The sequence below is a fragment of the Pezoporus occidentalis genome, unplaced genomic scaffold, assembly GCF_034315485.1.
Source record: "Pezoporus occidentalis ecotype Australia unplaced genomic scaffold, CSIRO_AGI_Poc_V1 ctg48, whole genome shotgun sequence".
In the NCBI taxonomy this organism is placed as follows: Eukaryota; Metazoa; Chordata; class Aves; order Psittaciformes; family Psittacidae; genus Pezoporus; species Pezoporus occidentalis.
This window is the reverse complement of record NW_026915813.1, coordinates 1,342,740-1,369,688: the sequence shown is the minus strand read 5'-3', so window position 1 is coordinate 1,369,688 and position 26,949 is coordinate 1,342,740. Positions and strand designations below refer to the sequence as shown.

At 42.3% G+C, this 26,949-nt stretch overlaps 1 protein-coding gene and 1 long non-coding RNA gene across 4 annotated transcripts; both read left to right on the top strand.

Moving 5' to 3' along the window:
* Positions 1–2,884: 2,884 nt before the first annotated feature.
* Positions 2,885–26,804, top strand: NSG1 (neuronal vesicle trafficking associated 1). 3 transcript variants are annotated; one of them, XM_062636362.1, is made up of 5 exons: positions 2,885–3,147; positions 3,654–3,807; positions 7,332–7,448; positions 18,857–18,967; positions 24,169–26,804. In XM_062636362.1, the coding sequence occupies exons 2-5, from the start codon at positions 3,679–3,681 to the stop codon at positions 24,367–24,369; spliced, it is 558 nt and encodes a 185-aa protein (XP_062492346.1). In that variant the 5' UTR covers positions 2,885–3,147; positions 3,654–3,678; the 3' UTR covers positions 24,370–26,804. The 3 variants fall into 3 exon arrangements, with proteins under 3 accessions (XP_062492346.1, XP_062492345.1, XP_062492344.1); XM_062636361.1 differs by having other exon boundaries at positions 2,886–3,147; positions 3,657–3,807; XM_062636360.1 differs by having other exon boundaries at positions 2,886–3,147; positions 3,576–3,807.
* On the top strand, positions 8,695–11,033 carry LOC134172862 (uncharacterized). The gene is made up of 2 exons (XR_009968040.1): positions 8,695–9,540; positions 10,335–11,033. It is a non-coding gene; the product is annotated as an uncharacterized LOC134172862 (long non-coding RNA).
* Positions 26,805–26,949: the final 145 nt, after the last annotated feature.

Here is a 26,949-nt window from a genome sequence, read left to right as displayed (position 1 = left end):
TAGGTTAATGGTCACAATTTTTGTCCTCATTTTTAGAGAAAGTATTTTGCAGGAAAAAAAACCTGTAATTTCTAGGGCTTTTGCCTGTACTTAATCCAAAGTCTGGCCCTATGGCACTTCCCATTTTACAGTATTTCCTTCATTGCCATATGTAGAGAGCATGTGACTTTATTCTTCATACTTCTGCTACAAAATGAGACCTTGGCATGTGTTGTCAGGTCAGATCACAACAGTGTGCCATGCAATTGGTCTTTCTCCAGCTTTTGTGAGCTACAGACCTACTATTATTTAAGGAAGACTTCTGCACCATTTCCTGGACCAAGTGCTGGCAGACAGAAGCTTAGCACTACTTCCTTTTTTAGTTTTTCCTCCAGTAGTTCATTAGGAAGAACTTCACCTGCTTGATGGTAGTGCAAATTTTCTGCTTTCATAGTTAGGCTGACGATACACACAGTTGAGCTCTAACCTCACTGAGACCATTAAGGTTTCAGAGTAAGTAAATCAGGGTACAATCTGACTTAATGAGACTGGCCATTAGGTCATCAATTCCATGCTTTGGCTGCTTTTTCTGCTGCCTGTGTACCAGTCAAAACACACATGGAGCTATTGTGTTTCCTCAGAGATCACTAACATTAAATAAAGATTGCTGGCCATGACACTTAAGTGCCTTCAGCAAGGATGTGCGCTATTTGTTAAGCACCTTGAACTTGAGTTACTCTGTAGAAAGCAGAGAGGAGCACAGCCCTTTCCCCAAATTTACAGTCCCCTGCATAACCATGGCAAAATGACCTACAGCACAAGCCCTGGAGGAAAGAGGGGTGCTAGTTTTGAAGACACATTTATTTTCAAGTATTCTTTACATTTATATATATATATACTTTTTTGCATCCTTAAGGCAGCAACTTCTCACCAGGAAGCATGCCAGTTTCCTTACCAAGTTACCTCATTCTTCTAAAATCATCAGTAGCAGGCTTCAGTTGCTTATTTGATATCAGAAATGAAATCCTCTTAGCGGCCCATTTCACTTGACTGGCAAATAAGGACACTTTTTAGTCACAGATATTGCGTTCATGTATATGCACACGCACACACAAACATCTATCTTTTTCTCTGCTACATCATATTATATGGGGTGAAATGCACTTAAGATTAAAAATGTTAAGCCAAGTATTTGTAGTAGTACTGAGTGGCAACTCAGTGCAGTGCCTATCTGCTTAACAAACATGCTATGTACATTTTTTTCCATAAATCTAGAGAAATGGGCAAGATTATGCCTAGTTAGTGCAAGTTCATAAAAGGCAGATTGCCATTAAAGAAATGCACAGTGCCAAAACAAGAATAACTTACGCTGTGGACAGGCTATTCAAAATTTTCCTTTTCTCCACAAGAGACACTAAAACAGAGTACCCCTGAATACGCCCAAATAACTAAAAAAAAGGGCCAGAGCAATCAACTGGGGAATTTACATCCATTCATCTTAATCTGATACTTCCTCAGGCACACTCTTAATACACAATCGTCCTTTGCTTTTGACTATTTTCAGCCAACAGAAGGGCTCAAATATAAAATCACAGAAGCTGGAGATGAAAGGATGTCGCCAGTCATTTGTTAAACCATTTGCTGTGTTATTTTGGCTCCCTGTGGTATTCTGTCAAATATACTTCTGATCATCACTTGGACTTTTGATGTCATTTGGATTCTGAATGACTCTGGCTTCACATACAAATGAATGAATTACACCCATCCATCCATGGGTTATTCATCTGTTTGCTCAAGAACACTTGCCTGTAAAAGACAAGGGTATTGCCAAAATTAAATAAAGTACTTCTTGTTTTCTGAGAAACCCCTGTAATTCAACTTACAGGTGCAATTTTTATATAAAATGAGATTTTTTTTTTCCTACTTAACACATCCATGTATGATTTATGAAATGTTACTCGAGTCAGACAAGCTTATTTTACACTTTATTTACTCAGAACAGAACACTGATGAGAGAAATAAATGAGATCGACAAGATGATCCATAGTCAGAGAAGTGACTTTCTTTATGCCACAGCCAGGAAGGGAACCTGGGCCTCTAACATCACAGACCATTGACCTCGGAAAAAGAGAGATGGAGTGCGTTTGGATCTGACAACTGGAACAAACCGCAGTGAGGGGCTGCTCATGCTGTCATCCGTGAGAAGAGATTGGTTTGGTTTGAGGCACAAACGCCAAGCGCCCGCCTGCCTCTTCTTCTCAAGAGCTGCCATCATCCCAGTCACTTGTTGCATCACCTACAGCGGGCTCTGCTCCACATGCGGCTCACCTGCCAGACTGCAGAATGAGCACGTCGCTTGCCTCGGGTTATAGCAGACTGTGAACACGAATCACTTTCGTTTCGCCTCGGGACAGACGGGATCATAAGACGGATGTCCCCTCCCCTCACTGGGGCTGCAGAGCTCTGCAATACGCATTTACCTTCAAGTGACACGAACGAGCGCCGGGTCCCGCACTCGCAGTGCCCCCCTCTGCGGGGGAGCTCGCTCTCACCGCCCTGACAGGCACGATTGTCCTTTACCCGCAGACGCGCTAAGGACGAAGCTAACCTCTCGGTGACACTCCCCCCGCCTCACGCCCAGCACCGCCGGCGGGCAAGGCGAGGGCGGCCACCTCCGCTACCGTATTCAGCGGCTGACCCCGCCGGGGCCGGGCGGCCTCTACGTTAGGGACACGGGGCAGCCGTGAGGGGCACGGCGCCAGCCCCCCGAGCCGTCAACGCCCGGCGCTGGCAGCCGCCGCTCCCCCGGTGCTGTTCTGTTCCGTACGGCTCCGCCAGGGGAGGGGCGCGGAGGGCGGTGCGTCGCGTCCCGTCCCCCCGCCACCGCCTCCTCCTCCACCTGCTGCCGCTGCGCCAGTAGCCGGCTGTGGGGAGCCGCCCGCCTCAGCCTCGCGGGTCCCCTTTGTGCTGCTGCTGCTCCTGCTCCTGCTCCAGAGCTGCCCTCAGCCAGGCAGCGGCTGCGTCACGGCCCAGGCGCTGCGTCCGCCCAGAGCCACCCCGCGGAGGGACAGCTGCCGCCTCGACCCCCGTTCCGCCATTGCTGCGCGGGCCGCGGCGCAACGGAACGACGCCTCGCCGCCCCCCGAGGAAGGGCCGGGAGCCGCGGCGGTGAGTGGCGGGGCCGCTGCCTCACACCTCGGCCGAGGGCGGCCGTTACCCCTGTGAGGGGCCGTCAGGGGTCGGGATGGCGGGGTAGGGCGCGGCGGGTGCCCTGCGGGTACGGGCAGGCGGTGAGGGGAGGCGGGCTGGGCGAGGGATGCGGCGGTGGGCTCTGGCCCGGGGCGGGGGCCGGCGCCGGAGCCCGCCCCATCCCGTGGGCTGAGGGGCGATGCCGCACTGGAGCCGGGTGGGGAGGCGGCGCTGGGGTCAGGCTAACGTGTCTGGCGTTTTGGGGTGCTTTGGGGTTTGTGTTTTGTTTAACTACGACAACAAAAGCGCTGGCCATAGTACTTCCCAAAACGCCAAGATGTAACCGAGTCACAACGACCAACGCTGTTTAATGTTAATATTTAATATTATTACTTTTTTTCCATAAGCCATTTCCCTGAGGGCTGTGGAAAGGGCTGGTGCATCCCGAGTTCCTGACATTTTGCATTTCTGTGCGTGTGTGTCAGCAGAAAATCCCTCTAGCCTGGAAGAATGGTGAAACTGGGGAATAATTTCAGCGAGAAGAGCACAAAGCAACCCCTTTTGGAGGATGGATTTGACACCATCCCCCTGATCACACCCCTGGATGTCAATCAGCTCCAGTTCCCGCCTCCTGATAAGGTACAGTAGGCATTAGTTTCCACCCTGGAGAATCACACCCAAATCTGTGGCGAGCAACAAAAGAATAGGTTACGTGGTGTAAGGAGCAGCTTAGAAATGTCAGGGAATATGGGGTGTTTTAAGGCATGCTAGTTCTCTCTGGGGGAAAGGATTAACGGTTAAGCTAATGAAAATCCAGTAGTAGCGATTTGCATTAAGAAATAGTGGGAAATATTAGCAAGAAGCATCTACAGATTTCAGTGCTGCTGTATAAAATGTCTAAACATAAAAATGCAAGCTTCTCTATGCTGTATTGTCATAGCCCTTTCTAGTCTGTATTTTTTGTGTGTCTGTAAGGTACTGTGTATTCTCTGTGAATGATATGAATTTTCTGTCCAGAAAATGCCCCCCCTAATGGGGGGGGGGGAATAAAGCACCACTTTATTTCTCTGCGAGATGTGCACGGGCAGACTTGCCACAGGGAGAAAGAACTTCCACGATCCCTCCGTGCTTCAGTAGGAAATTAATACTAGAGCCTGACAAGCTGAAATAATGAGATGAGAACAGGCCATTGAATTTTCTCCTTGGTGACTGATTTGGTTCAAAACCCTCCAGATAAGTGACTTAGATGCTACATAGCTGGAAGGGGACAGTCCAAGGTGCTGCTTACAGGTTGGAAGGCAAGTGTGCATCCTGTATACCTCATTATGTGGCTTGATTACTGAGGATTTAGGAAGGTGATGTGATAGCATGTAAGTACATTTATTCTCACAATAAGAATTCAGCAAGTGTTACTACAGGCAAGGCATACAGTAGTAGGATAAATTTTCAAATATTCCAGTATTCTATTTTTCAGTATCCTGTTTTAGTAGGATACTTACTTGAACATTTCTCACTTATGCATCTGGCAAAATAAATGCTTCGTAGTCTTTGAAAAATTGAAAATTTAACTGGGAAAGTATAATACCTTTATACTGATTTTTATTTTTGGCATTGTGTCTTCCACGAACTCAGTTCTATTTCTACATAAACTGATAGCTATACCTTCCTCATAGCTCAGAAAAAATCACATAATCTTATATTGGAGTAAAGGATTTTTCCTTATGAAATTTGTCTCAGGAGAGCATTGCATGTAGATAATACAGATAAATTTGTGACCTCCATTTTAATTGCTATCAACACCATTCTGTGTCGTGTGTGGTGACCAGTTGGCAGGCATAAATGCAATAAGCCGTAACAGCTGTTAGAGAGCCTGAGGGTCCATTTTCTGCCCTTGGTTACATGGGTGTAAATCTTGTAACTGAGGACAAAATTGCACCCTAAGGCTTTAAAACAAGTTAAGCCTTACTGTGTCTGATACGCCTGCCAACTGGTGACTGGATATAACTGATTACCAAGGACCAGTGTCCAAAGGAATTTGTTACGTTACTGCACTGCTAAGCAGGAGTCTGAACTGGGGATCTGTATGGTAATAGGTTTAACCTGAGCAGAGCCTCTTTAGTGAGCCCAGGAGGTTCTCTGCCAGCCTGATTGCTCTTACTAAAATGTGGCAGAACTCCTCCCTCCTTCACGCCATTTGTCTGGAATGAAAGGAAATTTACAGCTAGGTTAGAAGCTTAAATAAGGGAATAGCTGGTTGGCTCTTCTACTCTTTCCACTGTCTATCTGTCTGTTAGCTTTCCTTCCTTTCACAAACATACAGGGAAAACAATAAACCCATTATATTTATTTGCCCTACTGGCTGCAGCTGTTTAGCGAGGTCAGTGTGACTTTACTGGTTGCTACAGACCCAAAGGCAGTAGTACAGCAGCTGATGTGAGGAAAAAAAAGAAACATTATTAAGTCAAGATTAACACACCGATCAAATTCTGAAGTACAAAGCTATTAATGTATAATGAATAGGAGTACATCATATATCTATGCTTATTTTTCACCTACAAGAAGGCTCCAGTATGGCAGTGAAGCATAACTTCTTGAACAGCAGTGACTACAGCGCTAAGAATTTCATGATTTTGACAGCTTCTAAATTAAAAGGATGAACTGATCCAGATGCATACTTAGGTATATTAAACAAAAGAAGACATTACATAACCACATAGATAGAACTTTATGTTCGGTGTCAGCTGAGGGTGACTTGAGTTGCCTTAGGTTATGCAACATAAAGGGGGGAGTAAAATGTTAAAAAGCATGCCAGAAATCTACAGTTTCCTTCCATGATGCTGTTTGGCAGTTGTAAAATTAAATGGTAATTATTATCTTATTAATTAGAGCTGAAAATAGGTAAAGTAGTTCTAAACCTTTGTCCAGCACATATATGTGTAATGCTATGTGTCTGGTAAGCTGTGTGGTACTGAGTCCAGGTACAGTTATACATTCTAGTTGCCATTTCAGGTAACCCAAAGCTTTAATTTCACTGCCTGCTGTCTGTAAGTGTCACAGTCTTAACTTCAGAATAATGTAGTTGCTATTGAGACCATGGGTAATGCTGTAGATAGAATCTGATTCTGAAAATCTAAGAGTGCATATTTTTAACTTGAAACAACAGAGAAAACTGAGCAGATCTTACTAGCACTGTTAGTACAATATGTTGCACACTGTCTTGGGAGTGGTACTTTGAAAAAGATCCTGAAAAACTGCAGAAGGCAAAAATGAGGCAAATAGGTTAGGTATGTGAGAATTTTGTTCAATTAGAATGCCTGGGAGAGCACTAGAGCTGTGAGTGACGTAATGAGTATTTTAGGAATACAGGTAAGGTGCTAAATGGTGTAGCTCAAGGCAGTAGCTCATAGCAAGGAATAAACTGAAGTTGAAGAGCCTTGGATTATTTAGGAAATCTCATTAACACAAGGGTTTGTGGGCATCTTGCTGCTTACAGCTGGCAATTCCAAAGTTAGATGTTAAAAATAAGAGTGCCAAGACCTATAGTCTAGTACATAGTGAATAGCAACTAGTGCTTTCAAAGAGCATGACTCTTGGTGGCATCATCTGCTAGATTTCTATGGGCACTCCTCAATAACTGTCTTGTCCTATTAGTCTCCAGTTTGAAATTCCATTAATAGGATCTCCTGAAGCAAATGGAGGTGGCTGTTTTCAAACTATGTAAAGTGGGAAGTTTCATGATTTGGATTTAAAGTAAGTAGATGCTTGCCTAGTGTAGCAGCACAGTACCACTACAGCTGAGAGAACTGAATGTTTGTGCAACTGTAGCATAACAAGTCTTCTGTAGGTTCATCAGAACCACTTTGATGGATAATTGGGGAAAAAAAACTAACAACCTTTGGCTGCCAAATACAAGTAGGGGAAAAAAAGTACTGTGCTAGATGTACTTATAAGCAGGTAAAAGAAGAGTTAATGAATAAGATTTGTATGGCCAGTTCAAGGTAAGGTGGGATGGAGCTTTGAGCAACCTGGTCTACTGGGAGGTGTACCTGCCCATGTCAGGGGGGTTGGAACTAGATTATCTTAAGGTCCTTTCAGGCCAAACCATTCTATGATTCTGTGTTTCAGGTGACGGCTTTTTGATTTGTTTCATATTTTTTTTAAAGGTTGTGGTCAAAACAAAAACAGAATATGAACCTGATCGCAAGAAGGGCAAGTTCCGTACTCCTAAAATAGCTGAATTCACAATCAGCATCACTGAAGGGGTTTCAGAAAGATTTAAGGTAAGTAATGCTATATGAAGATGTTAATGACTTGGTTGTGTTCCGAGAAGTGCTTAAAATCAATTGCTGATTGTGTCAAAAGTGTATAGAATTGACAGAGTGGCTGTTGTGGGTATAGTAGAACATGAGGAAGATAAATGCTATAATAGATCAGTATTTAGCTGTTAGAAGCAGAGCAAATCTTGCAGCATTATTGTTGCAATCCCTCACAGGCAGATTAATTCAGAAGGCACTTGTGTCAGTGTGTCGGTTTTGGAGCATGGCTGGCCAGGGTGTATGTGGACTGCATGCAGGTAGCTGTATGGAATGGATAAAGCTCCTGTTAGTATTGAAGGACAAGAACCACAAGAGTATTTGTTTTCCTTTTGGCTTCCTATTTTTCACTGTGGCCAAACCGTTCTCTTAAAAGTGCTGTCACAGTTCATTATGTGTATTTTTATAGTTAAATGTATGACTTGGCGGCTCAAGAGTGTATACCAGAGTTCTTTGCTATCAGTTTTCTTGGTCCAGTTGTATCTCACAGCTTGGTGATGACTGTTACTGGCAGACAGCAGTTCAGCAAGAATCTGACTCAGATTTACTCTTTAGTGTCCACACCCCTATTACTCCCTTTAGTACTAGTACAGGAAAGCCGAGAGGTTAACTGGTGCAAGGATTGAGTTACCATTTCCTCTTCTCATTGTAGGATAGCTTTTCTTGCAAAGCAGGGAAGTTGGCACTTCAGCTCATGCTTTCCTACTTACTGTCTTAACAAAGGAAGACCACAGCTTTTCAGGGCTGTTAATTTGGAATATTACCCAGGGGTGCCAAAGCATTTTTAAATGGTAAGCAATGACACTGGTCAGTGCATGGGTACAAATACATTGGGAAAACCTAAGATTTACTGTGAGAGAAAAATAAAGATTCAGTAAGGATGTGGATTTTCTTTATATTGCACACTTCTAACTTCAGTTTGCAGGATAGGAGTTGCAGTGCCTACCCAGAGACTGTAGTTCTGTTGTGCCTGACCTGTGGTTCTAAAAGCTGCCCAGGCCCAAGCCTACCTTCAAAAGCAGCTCTGTGGATCATGCTGAATGAAGAAAGTCAAGGTTCAAGGAAGGGTTAGACACTTCAGGCTGTGTTTGCAAAGGAACTTTGCAGAGTGTTGCCAGGACAAATGTTTTTCAGTGCAGGTCACCTGGTGGAGTCTTCAGGCACACAGTGAAGTCTGTAGATTCCCAGTAAGCTGTGTGGGGAACCATGCCAGATAGCTAATAAGAGATATGGGGTGTGGCAGAAATATACTAAGAAACCTAGTTCCAGTTTTTCTGTTCCCTGGTGTGGAGCAAGGACATCCTATCCCTCAGGGAAAATGCTACATTCTGACTGACACTCTCCTCCTTGGCACCAGTCCTTGAGAATAATCCCCTTCCTCTCAGGTGAGGGTTGTGCACACTGTATTGTTGGGTAAGATGCAGATGAACATCTGAGAACAAAGAGAACTTATGCCTCCTGTCTTTTTGTGTGTGTCCTGGTCACACTGTGGTGATCTGAAAATGCTTACTACATTGTGGAAAAAAAAAAAAAAAGGAAGAGTATTTAGTTTGAGTATGCTGCTAAGACTTCAGTTCCAAGCAGCTGAGCAGAATCTATACCTGAGGAATTCTGCATTTATCTACTAGCTGTAGCAACTAAGGGATTTCGTTGTTACATTACACTGTAGGTAAGGAAGGGTTCTGAACATCTTGATTTCATCTAAATTTTTTGCACATCCCTTTATAATCTGGGCTTTTTCTGTTTTTGTTGGGAGAGCTGAGCAAATGAGACCTTACTGAACAATAAATAGCTTTGGATAGGCTGTTGGATAGTCTTTCCTAATTTGAATAGCTGAACAGTTAGAAGCCTGAGCATTTTTGTGTTGCGTTTTGATATACCTTTGGATGGCATACTTAAATAAAATAGGTTTTAGATACTCTTTTATGATGATCGCTCTGGGATTAATCTCATACTACAGTGTTGCTAGGTTTTGCTGCTAGGTAACTACTGCATCAGAGAGAGGTTTCAGTAAGATTTGGTATCTGTTGGGAATTGCAGGGTGATTCACACTGTGGCTGTAAGTCTGGGCTGCTAAAGAAGAGTGTGGGGGTTGATCATTTAGGAAAACTGGTTCAGTTAATTGAAAACAATAGTTTCATGCAGAACATCCAGGTCCTAAAAACGTCCCTTAATCTCTATGTAACAGTTTTAGAATTGAATTACACTGCTTGCAACATTTTCAAGAGAACTGACTGCTTCTCCAGCAGGGATGATTGTTGTATTCACCACTCCCAGTAGTAAATATTACATGAATAATTGATGAAATTTCATAAATATGTAGATGAAAAGTACTGATTGTGTGAGGTTTTCTCTCGGGTCCTTATTAATTGTGAACCATCATGTTAACTACTGCTGTTGATTCTGAGAGAGCAAAAGGATATTTGTTTGAAAATTAAATATTTGCTATAATTATGAGATGCATTATTTAACTGATGGGATATTGACTTTGGCTTGGGTTCATGAAAAAAGCTTCAGATGCTGTTTCAGTGACTTGAATATTGTACATCACCAATGCCTAAGCTTGCCACAAGACCCAGCCGGAATGTTGTGCTAAAAATAATAGTCAGTCCTATTTACAATTAATTCACATATGTGTTCTAAGATGTGTACTTCTTAAATAAGGACAAAGCAGATTGCATTTTTGGGATTCAGCAGTGCAGATCATCTAAAGCTGTTCTTGAGAAATGACACATTCTAACAAAGGAAGCAACTCCAGCATGTGCATATGTCATGTAGATCATTTAGTGATTCAGCAGCTGGGTGAATAAGAAATTACAAAACTTATTTTCTGCATTCTCCACATTACCACAGTTATTACAACAGAGCTGAGAATGTTTACAAAGACAACTGCAAGTATAATTTTCCTGTTTGAAGCCACATTCTGAATTCCAATCAGAATCTGTCAGAAGAATACGAAGACTTCCTGATTCTGAAAACCCTGTTGTCTTCATTTAGTTTTATGGCACTAACCACACCAAGGAAGAGCTGTTTTTTTTTCACTGGAGGTTATTTTTCATTGAGAAAGAGAAGTCTTGCTTGTATTCTTTGAACAGTATAGACTAATGCGGGGAGTTGGTCCTTCACATCTGCAGAGCAACTTTGAACGAGGCAGGTTTTTCTCTCCTGTATATTGTCCACTGTACAGAATAACACAACAAGACTGGAAATGTCATTTCAAAGGAGCCTTATGTATCAGGACATAGGAGAAAGTTATTGCAGGCAAAAATTAATGGTATCAGTTACGCAAGGCCAAACCTTTGCCCTGCCATTGTCAAAGCAGCATTTTTACAAACTCCAGTTGGATTTTGCAGTGGGATGTCTGTTTTGGCACCCACTGAATTGGGCTGCAATTGACAGTTGTGCACAAACACACCAATTTAAAAAATGTTTGTTGTATCAAAGCAGGAGATTTTTTTTCTGTCTTTGGAGGAAACCTGAATAAGGAACACACAGAGGTATTTTGAAAGCACATACTTATGTTTCCCAATAGATTTTAACTCCTTAAATAAATCCAAGCTGTGGTATGTCTTCAGCCATTTGGTTCTATTCAAAGGCAATTCAGTTTTTCAGATTTTATCCTTGACATCTCTAAATACATCTAACTGCAGAGCCAAAGCCTTAAGCTTATTTCTGTGGTAAGACCATATGGTGCAAGCCATGTATTGTCAAGTAGCAAGCAGTTGTTGAAATGCCTGTATGAGGTTATGGAAGAGGCATCAAGACTTCCTTTTTAAATCAGTTCTTGAAGTTTTACCTGCTTTTTTTAAGACTGGAAAAATGTATGTAATGTATATTTAAATACTTCATTTTTGACCTGTCTTAAAAGTGGCATGCTTTAAAAAATATTTCTGACTTTTTAACCTGTTCTTAATAATACCAATATAACTAATAACTTATTGCTGCAAAAAGAATCTCTTTGTTTCTGTGTGATACTCTGTGTGTTGAATAGCTCTTTGTTCCTACTGAAAAAGTCTGTTAGGTGCAGGAGATGTCAGCTGATTTCTGTGCAGGATATCACATCCTTAAGTGCTGGAAGAGTGACAGGGACTTACTGCCATGAGTAGTTCTGTATTCTTCAGTAGCACAACTCAGAGGATTAAGGTTACTCACAAGCATAAGCGTTTGGCAGGGTTTGAATCTTTCTGTTATTACTTCAAGCAAGAAAAATAAAGGAGATTCTTCTTTCAATCTAACTGCTGTTTTAAATCAGTTGATGTAAGTAAAGGCTCTGCGTGGCAACTGTGGTTTTTCCATTTGTTTACCTGTTAGACAAGTCTCTGATGTGACATTGACAATCCTCACACTAAATTTTTGGCTGAAAGGAATTTTTGTTACAGTCAGAGCCAGAAGATTTAAGTTAAGTGGATGCCTAACAGCAGCTCTCCTGCTCCAAGTCAGGTGTCCTCTGCTACTGTATCCATTAGAAATCCTTTTCTTGGAGCAGAACCAGTGATGCTGGTGACAAAGATGATGTTTTGGGCCTCTCCATATGTAACACCTCTATAGCCTTTCCTCTCCTGAAGTAACCTTTTCCAGCCTTTCTGCTGGCCTCAGTAATATCCTCTTTGTTTGGGAAGGTATCAAAGTTCTTACTTCAGGGCCACAGAGTTTCTTGAACTGCTTCTTCAGATCTCTGTAGTTAAGAAACTAATATATGGTGCCATGTGATAAGAAATGAAGGAAATATTTGATGTTGAGCCACAGTGCTGGACCCTCAAGGCCACTGTCTTGTTACCTGTTTGTGTTAACCCATGGTGTCAGATCTGAAGGCCACTGCCTTGTTAACCTATTTTTGTCTAACAGTATCTCCCTTGGGTTTCATTAGTCGGCTCCCCTGCAGGCTTATTCTGTTGTCTTGTACTGTCACTGTTAATAAGCACTGGGTCTGTAGTTTCATTGCTGTTACTTTCCTTCACATATCTATCTGCCTTTCTTGCTGCTCCTCCCGGTCATCTCCAGGTGAGCATCCCAGCCAGCTCCCTCTTCATCTTTGTCTTTTGTGTTTGAGAAGGACAATCTTTTAATTTCTTCTACTTTTTCTGTACACTTTACCCCAGAACTGTCATCCTCTTTGACCACAAAAGTTTGACATGAGTGTTCTGGTGAAGAAAGTTGAGTTTAATAGGTAGATACCAGTCACATAGCTAAACATGACATCATGTTAGAAATACTCTTCTGAAATGAGGCACCTGGTTGTCTTTTGAGCCACCAGTCATCTTGTATATGTATATATGCTCCTGAGACAAACAAGTATGGGAAGTTGTATAATTTAGGTTCCTCCATAAATAAATGAGTCAAATGTTGCATGCATAGATATGAATGTTCCTTCTTTTTTTTTATTTCATGTTGCCATTTACTTCAAGTTGAGCAATTCTTAATGCTTAAGTGCATTGTTTCAGACACGTTTTTCATGTAGCCTACTAGGGACAGGTAATAACAAACAATATCATTTGGAAAAGCAGGAATATTAGGAGTGAAGAGCTGTTTTCAGTGCTCTCCAACGTTCTGGTAGAGGGCATTATGCAGCTGGAGATGCAGGATTTCAGTGGAGAGAGGTGAAATGGAGGTCACGGCCATTTGCAGGGAAGTCAGTGTGGTGTTTTACGGATTTCAGTCTGTGGGCTGTAGCCAGACACAATCTATTGTAATTACAGTCTGCCTGCCCAAAATTCTCCTGTAATTTAAATTGGATGGCAATAATCTTAATTTCCTGGCCTAAATGGTTGTACAGAGTTGCTGTATTTCATCCCAGTGGGCTTTGCATTTCACTGGTGAGCAGAGCATAAATTGGTTGTAAATCACTTTGTATGAAAGGTGCTCCATAAATTTATGTCTTCACCCTTTTTGTTTAGTGCTAGCACCAAGTCTGTGCCTAGTACTTTACAGGCAAATCGGAAATGAAAGTTGTGGTCCCAAGAGGCTGCAATTGAAATAGATAATACATAAACGCGGAGTAACATGAGATGTGACCAAGTGCCAGTGATTGAGCAGTGAAAATTACTACATGTCTTGTTAGTTCCACTTTAGTTCCACTTCTTGTAGTAACAGGAATGCTCATAGTTGGGTTTGTGTGCAGAAAGGTGCATGACAGAAGGAACAGCATGAGGGAAGGCAGTGCAAAGCAGCACAGTAAGAGTGTGTTAATGGGGATGTTGGTCAAGAGGAGGAAGCATGATGCGAAAGGTGCAGGTGAAGGCAGAGGAAAAATTGATTGCACCCAGGCTTTAGTGGGATACAGGCAAATGGAAAGAGATAGAGCTAAGAGGAGCAAAAGGAGCAGACTTGTGCATGCCTTGAAACATGATTTCTAATCTGCTCAGAAGGGGACCGGAGCCAGGAAGGAGTGTGAAGAGAAGCAGGCACGGTTGGTGTAGTTGATGAATTTTGCTGTAATATTCCAGCTTGATTTAAAAGGCAGTACAAGAAACGTTATAGCAAAGTGAGGAAGGAGGAGACTGCAGCAGCCAGGCAGAGAAAATGCAGTGTGCAGTGTTTTGCAGCTGTAACAAAGTGGACTGATTGGGAAGACGTAGCAGATTCTGATGGCAAGGCTTCTCACAAGCTGTTTACATGTTAGGGAGTTGTCAGATCTGGTGAGTTTAATTTGTTCAGCAAAATGCTTACAGAGACTGAAGACAGCTTTTTTGCTATGGGTGCACTTAGTTCATTCATTAGTCATCTCTCATTTCGATTACTGTAATGGCTTCTGGCTAGACGTTGTCCTTCTGCTCTTCACTTACAATCTATTAATCTGCCACATACATAATACCTTGTCGTCTTTTCTGTTCACTTAGTTTTGCTGCCAGACTCCTTAAAACCACCTTTAAAGGACACTCTCAAGATGAAAACAAAACCACACTTCGAGTTCCTAGTCCGAAGGAAGAATTGTTTGTACTGTCTTGTAGTTATTTTATGAAAAGCATTTTAAAAGCCCATCACTCGTGTGATGTGACAGTCACCTTGGAGTTTGGCGGGATGTATATGGCAGTGAATGATCATAGTAATTCAGAAGGCTTCTGCTTCCATTATGTGGGGCTTTGCACTTATGCCAGCTGGCTACCACAAACAGAAGAGATTCCAGATTCTTTCCAGAAGGGAGGGAGTGGTGCTTGTGCATGCAGTGCATCCTCTCCTGTCTTGAACAAAGGAAGAGGGCAGGTTGCTGCTAGTGCCTTGGTATGAAGAGGAGAATAACTTTCCTTTATTTCATAGTGAGTGTACAAAGCTACTGTGGAAGAAAACAACAAAATGACAGCTTTGGTAGAGCTTGTGGTCTAAAGAGCAGCTTTGATGGCTTCCCATTTCCCATGCTGGGAGGAGAGGGCTCAGAAGGTGATGTAGGAAGCTAGGGCTACACTGTGTTACTGGTGGGGGAGAGATGCTGGCTGTCTCAAGGTTAGAAGTGAACCTGAGAGTCTGACAGTTGTGGACCATCAATGGTGAGTTATTATGAGAGTAAAGGAAAATGGGTATTGAAGGGAAGGATTTTCAGCTCAAAAGAGAGAAGTGGATTGGGTTAACAGGTGGTAGCAATCACCTTGGAATCCAGTGATGGATTTCTTTCCGTCTTTGTCATTTGTGCATGTGACTGTCCTTTACTTAGATGAATGTTACTTGTATCCTGAAGGATGGATGGTAAGAGAAGGGAGTTTCTCTTCTAATAGGAAGGATACAAGAGCTTATTTGATTAGGGATTTGCAAATTGAGTGTGATTGCAAATTATTGGAGATAATGAGAATAACAGTTTACATATTAATACCAAAATTAATATTTTTTTTTAATGTACATGTTAATTCCAAAGTGAATAAGAAATACAGTAAGCAGGAAAGACCCATGAAAATTACAAACTAGGAGCCCTGAGAGTGCTTTCCAGTGGTTTACTGTGTGGCAACGGAGGAACCATGCTGGATGTAACCTGTGTGAGCAGTGAGAACTCGCAGCTCCATGTATATCTGTGAAACAGATAAATGCTCCATGTCTCAGCAAATCAGCCCTGAGGTTGTAGCTCTGCAACTTGCCAGGCTCCAGCAGTCTGCACAACAGTTGGCTTTTGACCTCTATCAAAAAACATCATTACTTTCCAAAACAGTTTCAGAGCTTGGAGATAGTGGTCCTGCAGTGATTGTGGAAATACAGATCTTTTTCTGTTGTTCAGTAGTTGGCCTCAACTATAAATGAGCTTGTTATCTTTACAGTATATTCCTGAGGCCTTGTCTGTATGTCAGAACGGTTACAACTGGGAACTAATTGTATAAATCTATTCCTAGCTCGTAGGATAGCCAGGGAATATGGTTAAAATACTTTGAGATGTGAGAATATTTTTCAAAGTATTCTAAACTGTTCACTCCTATTACTGGAGGAGGCAGATGTGAGCTGAATTCATGTGTAACATAGCAATTGTTCTGCTTGGTGTCTGTGTCCCATGTCGCAGGCCTATGCTTCTACAGAGAGCAGCCTTTGTCGGTGGCTGTGTGGAATATATCTTGTATGGCATGAGAAGCCTCAGCAATAATCCCATCTGGATTTTATCTTTTCTCTCCCCAGTTTCTAGTCCCTTTTCCATTTCTTCTCCAAGGGAAAGAGCAGTGACTGCCAGAGCAAAAGGAACAGTATAACACACACACACTTTGAGTCAGTGGGAAGTGAATGACCCAAAACCTGAAACTTGGACTGCACTGCGTGTGTTGTAGAGTGACTGGGTGAGGAGCCTCTGGCTCCTTTCTGGTTCCTCACCTTCCCACACTGCTTCATGGGGAAAGGTGGCCTTGGGCCCATGACTCCACAGGCCAGCAGATCTGTGAACCTGCACTGGGGCCCTGCATACAGTAGAGCAGGACTTAGGGATAGCAGCAAGGCGATAGGAAAGCGGAACAAGGAGCCCAAGTGGGAGCTGCAGGCTTAGGGGTGAGTTTTCCTAGAGCCTTCAGTGCAAGGAAAATTCTGTGGGGAGAGAATAAGGCTTGTTACAGTTGTAGGGAAGGGAAAATGGTGGAAGGTGGGATGCCAGGTTTGGGCCAAGCTGGAGTGTGAAGGGCCTTGCACAGGAGCGTGGGTGGAATAGCTGAGGAAACATAGGAAGAGGCCCCAACCAACCATGGAAGAGAAAAGGGAGAGGCCTGATTAAAAACACATGAGAAGGGCTGAGCTAGGGCATAGCTTGGGTAGGAATGGGGGGGAGGTGGAGGGTATGTTGTTCATTATTAAACTGGGCCACAGAGAATGACCAGAAGGGAAAATGTGCTTTATCGCTTGGATTCTGGAGCTCTTGAACATACTGAGACAAGGAACATGTCAGCAGAAAAGAGAAGGTTGGCAAGACAGTGTGATCCATGTTAACCTTTATGTATGCAATTAAGTAACAAACTTGGGGAAACACTAATTAGGTTTGAAAACTGATGTCAGTGTGAGGCTTTTGTAACCCAGTGACTGTTCAGAGAAACTGAAGATGTTGCTGTTAACCAAGAAGGTCCTTTGCTCCTTGTCTTGTTTCAGTGGGCATTGCTACATCAATATCTGAGTTTCTTCTGCTAAATTACTTTCTGACCTGTAGTTCTCCCTGCCTCTCTTCCAGCCCTCCTTTTGTGCTTATTTTCTGTTTGTCAAAAATCCTTACAAAATCCTTGGCTGCAGCAGCACATGAAACTCCCCAGCCTTGTTTCAGCCAGGAAGTGCAGCACTCACTGTTTTCTGCCCATGATGAAGTTCACTGCCCAGCATGAGAAGTCCTAAAACTTCATCTCATATCTTCAGTCCCACTAGCACAGAGTTCGGAGTGCTGCAGATCCTGTTAGTTATGGGGTTTATCATAAAGGCAGTGTGTGGTGGTGGTTTTTACCAAGAGGCAAAGCTACAAGTTTTTCTTGTTGTTGCTGCTTTCTCAAATACCAGATTATTCTTGTTTTCATAATTGACCCTCGTGTGCCTAAGTTCTCTTTTCAGAAGATGTATACAACTGGCTTACTTGTCTTCCTTTAAAATTTAGATTATATTATACTTCAATTAATCACATAATCTTGCTTGTTTCTGTTTATTGCTGTTTCTTGTGCTGTAAAACACTCTGGCTTCTTTCTAACTTGTCAAAACCCCAAAAAGCTCAGCAGTTGTTACTGCGTGATCTCCTTGAGCCACTCAGTTGTCTGTCAGTAGGAGCTTTAGAATAATAAAAACACACTTCTGGACGCTCTCCCAGGTAAAGAATGCTGTTTGCTCAGCTCACATCTGAGCTGAATTAGGAGCTTTGCAGTGAAACTGCTAGGTCAAAATCTTGTTCTTTTTCTTGTCAGAGGCAAGATCATTCTAGAGCTAGTTCTGTCTCTGGTCTCGCCTAAAAGGCTGTTGGTTTCCATCTGCTCTAGGTTTATTCCTGGGAAGCGTTAGCTTGATACTGACACTGATTGTAGACTCAACTTCAAGCCCACGTTCCAGACCAGAGAGGTGCTTACAGACATGGTGGAAAGTCAGTGCCATGTAATGGTTCTGTAACGTAGTGTTCAAGGCCAGGTTGGACAGGGCTTTGAGCAACCTCGTCTGGTGGAAGGTGTCCCTGCCTATGGCAGGGGAGTTGGAACTAGGTGAATTTTATGGTCCCTTCCAGTCCAAACCATTCCACGGTTCTCTGTGAGCACTGTGGAAAGAGGTGCAACATTGCTCCTTGAGGATAGCCCTGTATTGAGCATGGTATATTCCCTTATGGATCTGGCAGTGAGCTACTCCTGCACAGTCTCTGTGTGGCAAAGAAGTACTGTTTCAAGCTATGAATTCAGGAGGATTGAGCAACAAAGCATGCAGACTTAAGGTGTAACTATCTATATGTTCGTAGCAGATGCAACAAACTCTCTTCCTAACAAGAGAGGGCAGACATTACTTTCTCCATGCCCTGCTGCAGTCACCTCTGTATTATCCAGATGACACCTGTACTAAAGCACTGTCACCTGACTCCATTCTGGGACAGGCACAGGGAAAACAAACACGCTTATCAGCTGACATAAACTAGACTTACACTTGCATCATCCAGACAGCAGCAGACTCAAGCTACCTCCATGCGTCCTTCTGGCCTTGTGTGAACTGAACAGGAGCGCAGCCAAACCCACCTTGCAGTACAGAGGCAATGGGCCTCTGACCAGACAAACTGCTTGCTTCTCAGAGAAGGGGGATGTAGAAGCACTTAGGTGCTGCTTCCCTGTTCTCCCTCAGTAATTAAGCAGCTGTTTTAATCCTTTACTTGATTTTACTGTAAAGTGCACTTAGAGGTGGCTTCTGCTGCCAGCAGTGACAAACAGCAATACAATTAGCAGTGCGTTACTAACATGAGCATGTTTTATTTTCCTTCACAGGTGACTGTGCTGGTCCTTTTTGCCCTCGCGTTCTTAACCTGTGTTGTATTTCTGGTAGTCTACAAGGTTTACAAGTATGACCATACCTGTCCAGAAGGATTTGTTTTCAAGGTAAATTGTGTTCACATGCTAGAAAAACAGGAGAGCATGTAATATTCTCTGTGTTGTTTTCTGTATAACCTTGATTGAGTCATGCTGTATTGCACAGAAACTTATGCTTGTTTACAGAGGTTACTGTGCTTCCTGCTGTTTCTTTCTGCTTAATTTATAATTGAGGTTGTATTATTGCATAATTTTCCTAACATTGTTATTTTGCTAATGCTCTTAACATTGAAAATACAGCCCAGTCCCAGCACTAGTGTCCTTCAAGCCTATTTCACTTCTAGTTGTCTGGACAAAGCCTTCATTTATTAGGTCATATGGGTTAATTTTGCTGTTCCTCTAAATTCATGTGTCTTAGGAAAGAAGAGAATGATAAAACTTGGAGGGGGAAAAAAAATCACTCTGGAATATGTGTCAAAAACCCAGTGAGTGATGTTCTCATTAGGAGCAGCAGACTGACTTCAGGGTTATTTCTGTAGAAAGAACTTGTTCTAGAACAGTGACCTTGGAGCCCTACTGCCACAGGCCAGAAGTGATGCCAAAAAAAGGGAAAACACATTTATCAGAGAAAACCCCTGGTTCTATCTGAAAGGGAGGCTGCAGAGCACTTCATTTGTGCAAGATATTAGTGCTGGCTCCTCAGCTGTGACCGGCGCTCAAAGTCAGAAAGGTAACATTGATTTCTCCATTGTAGATTCAGCAGGGTTGAGCTTGGCTGTAATTAGATAGAAAAGTAGCAGTGATGATGGCATCCTTCCCTCTAATTTGTTAAGAATACTTAGGCACGTAATGAATCAGATGGGTACCTAGTGTCTTCAGAAGGACTTAAGAAGGAATGGCTGCCTCAGCACTCCTTGATGATCCTGTTTAGGATTTTTGATTCTGTCACTTCAGGCATATAAATATCTTGCAAGAATCTAGTCCAAAATTATAATCAGTGATGCCCTGCTCTATTAACTTAGCTCCACGCAGTCAGTTTTAGGTTATACTGCTTTCCCTTGGTTCAAGGGCAGAAGATACTGTGGTGAGAATATCTGGAGGTAACTCAGGAGATCCAGTGCTTGGTTTTGCTGTTGTTTTCTTTTGTTGTCTCAGACAAGCACTGAAACCCCCTGTGCTCAAGTCTTATGGGACTATAGCCTTTTTTTCCCTAAGATTTCTCTTTGAGCAATTTGGAATACAGAGTGTATGTTCCTACTGAGCCTGTCTTGATGTGATCCTGACTTCACAGGAATGGCGGGTTACATATTCCTGCTAGTTAACAGCCTGCTGATTCTGGTTCCTTTCATACCAGGTTGTCTCTCCCTTTGAGTTGCAGCCTTCTGGCTTTTGTCTCTTCTTCCTCATGTTAAAGATGTTTAATGGGAGAACAATTCCTCAGCTGTATTTCAGTCGCACTGTGAAAGTGTGGTTGGGTTTCTGTCCTTAGGTCCCTGTGTTTGAAGTTAGGCAGAAGGTCCCATAACTCATGCTGTGTTTAAGGTGCAGCACATACACAGGCCTGCACTACTGTTACTCTCCCAGTGTTTGAGTTTTGAAGGCCGATTCCTAGGTGCTTGATGGCGTAACTCCAGGAGACCCAGCATCTTTGGTCGTGTAACTCTTGAATACGAGTTTTACAGGATAAACACATTAGCAAATGACACAAGGCCTGAAACTACCAGTGTTGACATGAATCTGTATTTGTTGCCTTTGTATTTTTTTGGGGGGGAGAGTCTGTGGTATGTCACGTCAGAGCTTGCACAGATGTCCTAAGAGGCATGAAGACTGTATCTGTCACCTTGTGACCAGTGTCTCAGTGGACTGGCTTTGTGCTTGATGTGGACTCTGTAACATTCTCCGTCCTAGATGTCCTTAGGCTGTGGATGCTGGTGTGATTTCCAGGGTAAGGGCAGAGGTACCATAGGTCTGAGTCAGGCTTGTTCTTCTCTGCCTTGATGCTCTCATACATGGAGCAGTTCCAAAGGTTTCAGTGTTCTCAACCTTCCTGCTTGTCCTATACATCCAGGGCTTGAAGGTGTGCTTACAAAGCTGCTCATCTTCCTTTGTATAGCAAAGTCAGACTGCTTGAGCCTCAACTCTGCACTTGCTCAGGCTTTCCGACACAGCCCTAGTACTTATGTTGGGTAGATCACTCCTCTGATGTGATTTTCACTGGCTCTTGGTGACTCACCTGCGTTTTCCTCAAAGACCTGAGTGCACTTCCATCCTGGATGAGTTTCTGCAGGACTTCAGTGTGCCCCAGACTACATCTGTTACCCTTTAGCTTTCATTGCCAAGGCACCTGAGTTCTGTCAGACTCATGGACAGTACAGCAAAGTAATTTCAGTGCACTAAAGACAATACCATCATCTGTTAAGTTCAGAATTACTGACCCAGCAAAGGTAATGTGACAGAAGATACTATTTAGAAGTGAATACCACTGGAGTCTTCATGTCAAAAGAACAAAAGGAGTCATCATAACACAGCCATAGACTGGCAACCAGGGTTTTCTCAAAGGCTTTAACCCATAACTGATTTCTGAAATAGAAGAGTTGTGAAAGAAACAAGAGACCATCAACTCACTCTGGAGCATTCCAGTTTCTCCTCATGGCATTCCATACTACTTCTCTTACCTGGGAACCATGGAAACAAAAAGGATGGAGAGATGTCCCATGTAAGATGAAGGTATTAGGCGAGCAGCAGAATGAGCATTGGTCCCATTTGCCATTGCTCAGTCACTCCCAGTGCTGTGTGACTTGTCAGGAGCTAAGCAGAGGGGCTGTCCTTGAGCAGAAAACAAGAAGCACTGAGCAGAAGGGAGCTCTTTCCCATCTTTTCTAGAAGCATGAAATCCCAGGAACAAAAATGCAGTCAGGATGGCAACTGCTGTGTGTTTCTTTAGGCTCTTCGGTCAGATGTTGTGTGTGTTTGTGAGCACAAAAAAAAAAACGCTTACTGAGTAATTTTGCCCGTTACAAAGCAAAGTGATTCTAAAAGCAACACAAGATGCTGTGGCATTCTTTTAGACTGGCAGCAATCTTGGCTTGTCTTCAGCACCAGTAATTATATTTGCTTGAATTTCCTTGGCCAGATTTCACTAGGCCAATGGATTGATCTAATTTTAAATACTTACAATTTTAAATATTTACAGTTGTGACTGCATCGCATAACTGGGTGAAATAATCACTACAAAGATGCTGTGTCTGTCTACTTCTTAGTCATTTTATCACATCAAAAGTAGTGTCAGCTCTCCCAGATAAAGCATGGATAATACTTCCAGAAGATGGCAAGGTAGATGTAGGAGAACATTCATCTCAAGTAACTGTATTCCATATTTCTAGATTACATGTTTTAAATCTAGGTCCCAGTCTGGCGGCTGGCATATATAATGGTTATGGCCACAGGGACTAAAACAGTGCTGAACAGGCACAAGTGTCTGCTCAGCTGGGGTGAAATCCTGCCTGCTCTGTAGTGCTACTTCCAGGAAAATGCTGGGGGAGAATTTGCCCTTGTACTTCCTTAACAGATGATACCAGATGAGCTGAACCTGGGTGGATGTGATGGTAACTTGGAGCACTGTTGCAAGTCTGACATGCATCAAGGCTTCTGTTACAGGAGCAGGTTGGCACTGAGGAGGTGTAACTCGTGGGAGGGCTGTTAGTCCCATGGCAACGACTCTGCTTGCAGCAGTCACATGTACTCTTCAGGGCAGGCAGGTTCATGGTGCTACATGCAGGCCTCTTGTTTTGGCAAGTCTTCCTTTTTTCTTTCATACCTTTTGATGCTTTTTTTCACTAACATCTTTATTCAGAATTTATATTAAGACTGTCTGTTAGATCTGACCCCCACTTTTTGTGCTTTACAATTTAAACCGTTTGAAACTGTTGCTGCTGGTGCTCATTTATGCTCTTTTGGTTTTCTGACAAGAGTCAACCCAAAAGTAAAGGTGGACACATTGAGATGGATAGCACCTGGTCCTAAATCCCATGGCATTTTTGCATGTGTGTTTGTCCTCAGCAGTCTCCAATATTAAGTTCCATTTGCCAAGTTCTATGAGACCAGCAGCAGTTCAGAGTTGCTGTGCTGGGGTATTACAAATTTTAGCCATGTGGGAAGCAGGAAGACCAAAAAGCCCATTTCTTTTTAAAAGAGAGTAGAAATGATTAGACTTACTTTTCTTCAAGCTGCACCTACTCCTAGTTTGTATCGTAGAAGGTCCATTCAGTTGCCCAGGGTTCTGCCCCAGCACTTGATTGGTTTGGGAACAGTTATCAGGCCAGGCAGCCTGGACTGGCAGATGTGGCAGAGAACCTACAGAGAGACCTCTCACCTTCTGCAGCAAGACCTGGGGGGTCACAGGATATGCCCAAGTAACTTTTTACCTTCACTGCAAGTAGCTACTGCATTGGCTTTTACTGCATCATCCCTGAACGGGGGCTAGATGATACCTGCTGACTAATGCACTGCACTCCCTTTGGTTCTGAAGATGACAGCAAAGTTTGGATCCTACTTTTCTAAATCATGCATTTCTCTTTCAAAAGCTCTGAGCATCCAGCAGTTTCTATTCAGTGCTCTTACACTTAAGGGAAATTAAATAATGCAGTCCCATGGCTAAAGATAGCTTTTTAAAAGCCTGCTGCTGGCTGTGTCTTTCTGTCAATCAAGAGTGAAGTATTCTCTGTGTGTGTACACACTTGCACATAAGCTTGGCTACTCACTATGTTTTCCCTGTATGTCTTTCTTACTGGGCTATGAAACTGTCTGTACCTTGGCACCAATATATCTGTATTAATTTCTGTCCCTCAGACTGAAAACACCATACAAAAGTGCCTGAAGCTAATCCAAAGGTAGGATACAGACAGCTGTAACTGTAGGGTAAACACTTGGAAACTAGGTGGGGAGGAAAAACCATTCCAAAGGATGGCTGGAACTGGAGATTGAGTACTTTTAAAAATAATTTCAGGCAAGCATATTTCTTGTGTGTTAATGGTCCTGGCACATAAACCTGGATTGGTCTTGCTGGCAAATATACCAGTAGTTTGAGGATTGTGGGGAAGAACATTTTGAACACAGTAGGAAAACACTGTAGTTAATTGCTTTATGTTGCATCTTGACAGAAAGTAAATGCTGGCTTAGACTAAAAGGGAAAGAAGAAACAAACCAAACCTGACTGAACCACATTCAGTGTGTGAATGGGGCTGTATCTAAGTGATGGATTTTCCTTTCAGAATAATCAATGCATTCCAGCTGGGTTGGAAAACTACTACTCTGAACAAGACTCCAGTGCTCGAGGGAAGTTTTACACAGTCATAAACCACTACAATCTGGCCAAGCAAACCATCACACGCTCGGTGTCCCCATGGATGACAGTACTGTCAGAAGAGAAACTATCGGAACAGGAGACTGAAGCTGCGGAGAAATCGGCTTAGTATGATCCGCTAATTAGTAACACTATGTCATTTGAAGGTAACTAAGGGACTTTAAGGAACTTTTCATTAAATATAACTATGGATAATTTAGAGGTTACTCATGTTTATGGTGCAATTGCTTCTGTTTGCTGATACTGCTTTGCAAAAAAAAAAAACCAAAAACTTGCTGCAGAACATTCATGGGCGTAAGACAAGGTGCCTACCAGCATCGCTTTAGAGCTTTGACACCATTTTCAATGTTAACAAACCCCCAATGTTAGGTATGTTCTTGCAGTTCATTGGATACTGACAGATTTCATCACTGGATTGTTGGGGCTTGGACCTTAGATAAATCACGTGTTCTGTTCTCTGAATTGATCCTTTACTTATGACTTCTTTTATTCTCTGTCATTTTGCAAACTGAAACACCCCAGCCATAACCAGAGTGATCTCTTGTTCAGATCAAAGCTGTATCTAATACTTACTTTTGGCTCAAGCAAGAATGAGAGTCAGCATTGATGTCAAGGGCATAATGTAATGACTTGTATGGAGAAAGAAAGTGTCAGGTAGCATTTTTCTTACATTTTTCTCTACTGTTGTTTCTTTGTAAGTGATGATGAAGTTCTCCGCAACAAGGCATGCTCAATGTTTTATTATTGCTGTCAACAGGATTTAACTGCATTTCCACTGTGGCTTTAGCATCTTGGTACAGATGTGCACTGAAACACAAACTAGGTAGATGTCATGGAAAAACACAGACAGTTTTAGTGATGGATGTTGAGGATAATGTAAAAATAAATAAATAAATAGGCAGTTCAAGGATATCCTAATGAGAAATTACATCTTTTGGTCATAGTTCAGAGGCAGAAAGCCTATGCACAGTACATGTAGTTTGCCATGTAATTTGTTGGATGCAAGTGAGGGAGTAACATGTCTAAATTTTCTCTTATTACATTAACATTTTCCCTTTTTATGAATTGGAAAGAGCTCTCAGTTTATGCATGGTGTGCAGTGTGATACTTTTTAAACCACAAAGCATCACGCATGAAACCGGCAGACTGGGTACAAGAAGTGGATCTTTTAAAGCTACATGTGAAACAAAGTGAAGAGTAGAACTGTTCATGTATGGGGAGGGGAAAAGACATAGAACAACATAGTATTGTGGATGCACGCAGAAGTTCCATTGTAATTACAGACTTATCTATTCTTTGTGTGAAACCATGTTTTCATTTTTATTATAAATCTTAAATATATATTACAAAAAAACCCTTAATTTAAGAGTTAGACAAAATAAGTGTGTGGAGCATCTGGGCAAGCCAGTCACCCTTCTGTTCATGTCATGTGAATGGGATAAGGGGTAGTGGAGATGTCAAAAGTTCCTTTTTGGTAGAGACTATATCAAAATGAAGGGAAAACCCTCAGTATGGGCTGTTTCTCAAGATCTGGTCAGCTCTACTTTGATTTTTCTCCAGTAGATTTACTTTATCAACCACCTTTCTTACCAATACAGTTAAAATAACCATTCTTACTTCATTCTTTAGGTTTGACATGAAACAACCATTACACAAGATGTGTAAAAGGCTTTTTATTAAGTCATAAAAAGCAATAAATTATGTGCCAAATTTTTCTTTGCATTTAAAAACTTCAGTCTTCTGTTAAGAAATTGAAAACACACCATGTCTGCATTTTGCAATAGGCAGATGCTGTATCAAATGTATTCATGGGTAACTTTTGACATTTTCACTCTGCAGAGTAAGGAATAAGGATGCTGCTGCTTGTTGCGTACAACATCTAGAAATAGACATTTCAGGAGAGAGAGACAGCAAACCATATATTTCATATCAGCGTATTTACAGAGGCCATTCTGATTTTACAGGATAGAAAGATCTATTTCCCAGCACCCTCCTACATCAAAGTGATTGAGACATCTGCTCCCCCCTTTAAATTTAGTACAATAAAAACTTTAATGCACAAGTAAGTACTGATAAGAAACAACTTATTTCTCTCTCTGATAAAAATAAACATTAAGCATTAGAATCTAGGAGAAAGAGACTGCTTATGCTTTGTGAAGTCTAACCCAGTTTCTCTCTGATTTAACAGGAGGGAGTTTATTGATTCTCATCTACAGTTGGTTTTGGAACTTTTTTTTAATCTTGATTAACAAATTGCTGCCTATTTTAGTACTTTAAATTGTTTTGCTTTAATGTTGACTCCCTGGGCTTTGTTCCAACACCCCAGCACATCTGTTTCACTGCAGAATCTGTTTGTGTTGTACTCTCTCTTTTCACCTAGAAGTAAAGCTCTTTAGTTGACTTCTTACCATTATTATTACTATTAAATCAGCCTGCTCTCTGACTCAAGTAGTTTCAGAGGATGGGGAGTCGAGGTCATAACATGTGCAAAGTGATCACTATGTACTGCAGTGGTGTGATTAAATAAAAGCCTGAGACAGCGTAGATGCTTTTGCACAGTACCAGTTTTCTCTTGCTGTGGTCTGCACATGGGGAGCTGGGCTCCAGCCATCACAGATGTGTGGGTGATTATGATAAAACCATCATTGGTTTATTTTCTCCTCTTAGCTGTGCTCCTGCTTGCAGCTTT